This window comes from Phaseolus vulgaris, chromosome 11 (assembly GCF_051622355.1).
Source record: "Phaseolus vulgaris cultivar YP4 chromosome 11, ASM5162235v1, whole genome shotgun sequence".
NCBI lineage: Eukaryota > Viridiplantae > Streptophyta > Magnoliopsida > Fabales > Fabaceae > Phaseolus > Phaseolus vulgaris.
In genome coordinates, this window is record NC_143508.1 from 5,808,895 (window position 1) to 5,814,894 (window position 6,000).

At 35.7% G+C, this 6,000-nt stretch overlaps 1 protein-coding gene across 3 annotated transcripts; it reads right to left on the minus strand.

Moving 5' to 3' along the window:
* Positions 1 to 3,977: 3,977 nt before the first annotated feature.
* On the minus strand, positions 3,978 to 5,751 carry LOC137820852 (dof zinc finger protein DOF3.6). Of its 3 annotated transcripts, XM_068625262.2 has the most exons (3): positions 5,471 to 5,749; positions 4,438 to 5,281; positions 3,978 to 4,317 (listed from the first exon to the last, which is right to left on the minus strand). In XM_068625262.2, the coding sequence occupies exons 1-3, from the start codon at positions 5,519 to 5,521 to the stop codon at positions 4,283 to 4,285; spliced, it is 930 nt and encodes a 309-aa protein (XP_068481363.1). In that variant the 5' UTR covers positions 5,522 to 5,749; the 3' UTR covers positions 3,978 to 4,282. The 3 variants fall into 3 exon arrangements, with proteins under 3 accessions (XP_068481363.1, XP_068481439.1, XP_068481274.1); XM_068625338.2 differs by having other exon boundaries at positions 3,978 to 5,275; positions 5,471 to 5,751; XM_068625173.2 differs by having other exon boundaries at positions 3,978 to 5,281; positions 5,471 to 5,740.
* Positions 5,752 to 6,000: the final 249 nt, after the last annotated feature.

The following is a 6,000-nucleotide window of genomic DNA, read 5'->3' on the forward strand; positions in this document are numbered from 1 at the left end:
TTAAAATAATCTATATTTACTGATGCCACGATATTAGTATTCCTTCTCTCTTTTCTTATCATTCGAAGGCATCTAATTAAATTTTCCCACACTTTTCCTTAAATCAAACCTGATGTATGATTTAGACAGCTTAATATTCTTACATAAATTTCACTATATAATAAGAATACCAATTTTAAAACCGGTTTCTAAAACTTATTTAAAAGATTAAATTGTTTTTTTTAATATAAATTTGGATTTAAAATCCAATCCTTTTGAGCTGGATTTGGTTTGGACCTTTAAAATCCAATCCATACTCACCCAAACAGATTCTGATATTTGATTAGTGATGGGCAAGACCACAATATTTTTTGAATTTGGATTCTTCAGCCAAGTTACCATACTGTTATCTCATGGAAAATCTCAGTCCATTAATGTTTGTCGTATAATTATAAGATGAAAAGAGAATCCAATGTATGGTCCTGATTTTATCTACAAGAACTTTCTTATTAAATGTGAAGTCAAGACCAATTAGGTTGGGTTGACTAGATATATTTGACTGATTAGACACTATGTTTTAGTGTGTGAGCTTAATTATTGTGTTTCTTTTATAATTTGTATCTAAGAGATCTTTGTGTGTATAATAAAATTATAATAAAAAGAATGAAAATATATTTAGTTGTCCGTGGACATAAGTTATATATTGGAGATCAAATCACTTTAAATTATTTTTTGGAGTTGATTAGTTGCTTCCGCATACATTTTTTTTTCATAACTTCTTACCCACATAGGAGAAGATCCATACTAAAAAATAAAAAATAAAAAATGTCTTTAATAAAATATTAGACAAAATATAAAATGTTAAAATAATTTTTAAAATTAAAAAAATTGAAAATGATTAAAATATTAATATTTAGTGGGATGTAAAATGAAGTAATAGGTGTGGATTTTTCATATATATTTATATATTTCCGCAATTCAAGCACTTAGATTTACTTGGATTACTACAACTGCCCCAATTGATTCTTCACTCCCATGGATAATTTTTGTAATAAAAATGTCACGCTTCATTTTGACCATTTGCAGCCATGAATTTAGTTCTGAAATCCACCAAATTGAACCTTCTACTTTCCCAATTATTTCCATGTCGTTTTCCTTAGGTTTGGTGCAGCTTTCGGCTTTTGAGGGATTCGTCTTCAGGAATAAAATTTGATGCTCTCCCATTTTGTTTCTCTCAAAAGTGCTGCTTCCTGCATGCTTCTGCATTTCATTCACATCTTATGGTTTTCCATGTTAATTATATATCAAAATACTTTCATTCACATCTCTGCATCCGCAAAATATTTCTTAAGAAGATCAAAGGTCTAAGTATTTTGCAATATTAAACCAAAAAAGAAAGTATTCACAAACAAATTTTACCTCTGCAAAAGCACATCTTGAATTAACATTGGTGTTTCTAGCATAAATGTTCTATTCAGAAAACAATTAGAAAATATTAATTTATTCTAACATATTTACTTCCATTGTTCCCTCTGACACCGACATTTCAATAATGCATGCATCAAGATATTTAAATATGATATACCTTCGTACTATATATGGTATTTAGGTAAGTTTGCAAGATTGATGCAGACATGGTATATAAACTTTCACTTCAGTTTTGAATTCTTTCTTACTTAGGAGCTGATTATATATATATATATATATATTTATATACTCAGTAAAGTTGGTAACGGTCTCTGGCATGGATAAGTGGAGAGGTCCCCACGCATGAGTAAAAAGAAAAAGGAAGGGAAGAAAACACAGAAACAGAAGAAGGCGAAGGCGAAGAGGAAAAGGAATAAGAAGATGCAAATGATAGAAGGTAATGAAGAGAGAGGGAAAGTAAAGTAAGACAAAGGAAGCATGATTAGGAAGGATTGGCACACATATAGATAAGGTATGTTTACGAAGGATCAAGGTTGAAAGTTTGAGCAATTATGGTTGTAAACACTGTTGAAAGACAAAGTCACAGAGGGGCATGCAGTTCCCACACCATTCATGAAGCATGCATCAATTTCTGAGCCCCTCATTCGTACCATAGCAGAGAAACTCTGCAGATTTAGCCCACACTGCCCTTACCTTCTTTCCCTTTAACTCTCGCGAAATGTTTCTTCTTTGAGACCAACACGCACCGACATTTTTGGAATCTGGGTGACCATTTGCTGCCTACGTCCAAAGACACGGTGAGAGCTTTTGTCTGTGTTAGTCTTTTGTTGCTTTTTTGGTTCTTGAAAGGTACCATGCATTGGTCCTTACAAAAGCTATCATCACCACAATGATGCCACTTTTTTATTATTATTAGTAGATAATTCATTTAATTCATGGTGGGATAAGAACAATAAAGTTTGTAATTATTAGTGGAGGGAGATCTTTGTTGGAATGGACTGTGTTTGTTCAACTTAATTCCAAAGAGTCATGTAGGATAATGAGAAGTGTGACCCCAACACGTAGAAAAAGGTCACACTTATTTTGACCATAACAATCTCTTTCCTTTTCCTTTCGTATTCAAGTGCATAATTAACATGACCCAAAAGGAGTTTCATAATTAACAATCAATGTTATGTATCTTGCATTATTCTGCCGAAGAAGTTCTAGAACAGTCACCCAGGCCAGTTTGGTCGAATATAGAATTGCATGATTTTGAGTGAGATTTTGGCGTCTTCTTACAATCCTTACATTTGGCTTCCACTTTCAACCTCAAATCAAAACAAACGTGCACGTCCCATCTTATGAATATAATCCCATTATTACAACATCTTATGTTTGATCCTTCACTGATGCATGTGTAGTGTATACAAAATCACTTCACAAACGTTCATCTTGTTATATGTAACCAAATTACTTGTTTGAGTTCATTCCTATGTATTTTCATGTCTTGTAATTTAAAATTAACACATGAGAAATTTATCTTAAGAGTGTCGAATCCCAGGACAGAAATGGACAGAAGTTGTGTATGTGGAAAAAAAAGACTTAAACACTTCCACGTTAGTAATTGATATAACAATCTCACGATAAAGAAAGAAATAGACAAAAATTAAATCAACCAAAACCTGTTTAAACAATGCCTTAAAAGTTCTATTGTAATGATCTTGTATATACATCTTTCGCTCTTGCGGCATGTATCATCACGTTAATTATTAACACGAAAAGGATCTTAGTGAATTTTTTTACCCAATTCTATTATGCTAAAAGTACGTCACAAAGAGCTTTGTCGGAAACAAAATTTACCACGATTGAGGAAAAGTAAGGCTAGCTCTGTGGACATTAAATAACTGTCGCACTCAAGTTTCCAAGAATTTGACACTGTGGAAGGAGTGAGGGTGAGTAGAACTTAACTCCAGCTTCTGGGCACTGACAAAAGCTTGCTAAAGTGCTCACACTCATTGACTAAAGAGAAAAGAAAAGGAAAAAAAAAAACTGAGTAAGAAGGAAAGAGTTACCTACGATAAATCATCTCTACATAGTGTCAGAAGCTTAGGTCTTTTACCTTCAATTATCCAACTTGTGTAAGCTACTGCTATATGTCCATTCCAAGATGCATGACGAACATTCGTATCACAAACACTAGCATGCAGGATGGGATATGTATGCATGCTACTGCTTTGCGTTAAGAATGTTTCACAAATTGAGAAAATAAAAAAACTTGTATAAAGTCTGCAAGATAGCAAAATAAAGTGCTAGCTCTAGCATGCTCTAGCATGAAATTTAAATAAATTCATCCCGAGATATACTAGTTTGGCTTAAGCTAACGCGGGTGGCACATTCTTTAGTACTATAAAATCACTTTTCTTCTTCTCTGATATGTGTGCTAGATCCTGTTAGCCGAATCTTATGTGGGTGAAAACTAGTGTGGTGGTGCTGAGTTAACTAGCGCTTATAAAAAAGAAGAAAGTGGTGAGCTAACTAGCGCGATGTGTAGCTGGCAGAAGGTGTGAAGTAAATTACTTGAGAGAAAGTTTTGTACGCAAATGAGGTCACAACGTGTCAGATAGCAGAAAGAAACATAAAACATTACATGCACACACAGTTATACAATTAAAGCAAGCCCATGTATATAGTACATAAAATACTCGACTGGACGAAAAACAAAACAAAAACTTAAACATAAATCAATGACCGGAATTGAAATTACAAAGAAGAGGATATCAATTCTACCATGTCTGCGTTAATTTCTGTCAACTGATGATAGTGGAACTTGGAATGAAGTCAAGGCAAGGTGTTCAGTGGAACATCCAAATCGTTTGAGATTTTCTCTGATCCATCAAGGAGGGTGTGAGATCGTTTCGAAGTAGTTAACTATTCAAGCAAAGAAGTTCAATTGGGATGATGGGGTTATTGACCATATATATGTGTATATATATATATGCTCATATGGTCAAAGTTACAAGAGATGACTAGCAGAAGAAGAGGAAAGACCTGACATATCAGTCCATGAATAGTAGTGGTTATTTTCTGAGACGTTCAGTGGTGTTCTTGACAAATTTAAAGCTCCACTTTCTTCCATTTTAACCGATGGAATCTGAGAAACCCTAGAATTCGTTGCTAAATCTCCAACCAACCCAGAAGGTGTTTCAATACTTTCGTTTTGAAAATGGTATGAACCAGCTGAAGCTGATTCAAAACCATTCAAGAAAGGAATCTGCTGCAAGCGCCACTGATCCATTCCTCCACCAGCAGAGGAATTACCGCTGCCACCAATTTGAAACCCCATGTGATCGTTCTGTCCGTGAATCTCACGCAAGCCGAGACCCATGTTTCCAACAGCATAACGGTTGAGGTTGAGGTTCTGGAGGGATGCCATGAAGGGAAGGTTCGGTGGTTGTGGCAACTGGTTTATAAGCTCGTGAGTGTTTCCAGCAGAAGGGAGTGCACCAGAAGAAGCAGAGAGTGTTTGTTTCTCAGATGATGCCGGAGACTTAGAGCGACTCCTTTTGTTCTTCTTGTTCCTACGGCAGCCTCCACCCACAGGAACGTTTCTTAGAGCACCCCCTCTTGTCCAATAACGCCTACAAGTCTTGCAGAAGTGGCGTGGTTGAGAGAGGCTATAGTTGTTGAAATAGCAAAATTTAGTGTTGGTGGATTCACAACGTGGACACTTGAGAGCTGCTTCAGGAGGAGGTATCTTAGCTAGCCTAGCTCGATCAGCCATAGAACCTGGTCTGATTGATCCCACGGAACCTCCCACATGAGTCTGCTGTGGTGGCAAAGGTGGAAGAAGCTGAGTGTTATCACTGCCATTGGCTTGAGGATGGTTCTGTTGCTGCAACAACAGATCAACAAAAGCAATTAAAAAGGAGGAGGAGAGGGGAAAATAGTATGATGAAAACAAAATCTGGTATATTCAGGGAGATATTACAGGGAATAGGAATAATTATCTTTTGCAATTATTATTTTTTTACTTTCTTTTTAGGGTTCAGAAGCTGTGGCTGAAAATTGAGGAAAACCTTACCTGCTGCCAATTGGGAGGATCTACAAAGACTGGAATAGAGGAGAAAACCATGGTGTTCAAATGCTTTTATGTTTTTCTTTTATAAAGTTTGATGGCTCTTTAGGGAGATGGTGGAGAATCACACCAAGGGAATACCAGAGAGGAGAAAGAAAGGGAAAAAGAGCATTAAAGAGGAGGAGGGTGGAGGAAGGAAAGCATGAAGAGGCTTTAATTTCTTTACTTTGCGCTTATTCCCTCATTCTCATCTCTTTTTGTTTTATTTATTTTTAGGGTTTTTAGTGGACGAAGTTTCTTAACCTATAAGCTTCTTTTTTTAATGGCTTGGTCTGTAAATTTCTTCATCAAAAGGGCTTAGTGGCTCCCATGCATGGAAGGCAAATTTTAAAAACAAAGTTTTCATCATACTGTTCCTATGCGTGTGTGTGCCAACATTGCTAATCACTGTCTATTCCTGCCTCATGGTGGAATCCGCTTACATAATCAAACAAACACATTTTTAAGCTTAACCATCTACCTCACAGATTCACATC

Bases quoted from the DNA above. Each gene is read 5' to 3' on its own strand.
- LOC137820852 (XM_068625262.2), bottom strand. From the start codon at position 5,521: ATGGTTTTCTCCTCTATTCCAGTCTTTGTAGATCCTCCCAATTGGCAG. The intron at 5,282-5,470 runs GTAAGGTTTTCC...CTGTTGTTGCAG, and splicing joins ATCCTCCCAATTGGCAGCAG to CAACAGAACCATCCTCAAGC. The intron at 4,318-4,437 runs GTCTTTCCTCTT...TTGCTTGAATAG, and splicing joins TTCATGGACTGATATGTCAG to TTAACTACTTCGAAACGATC.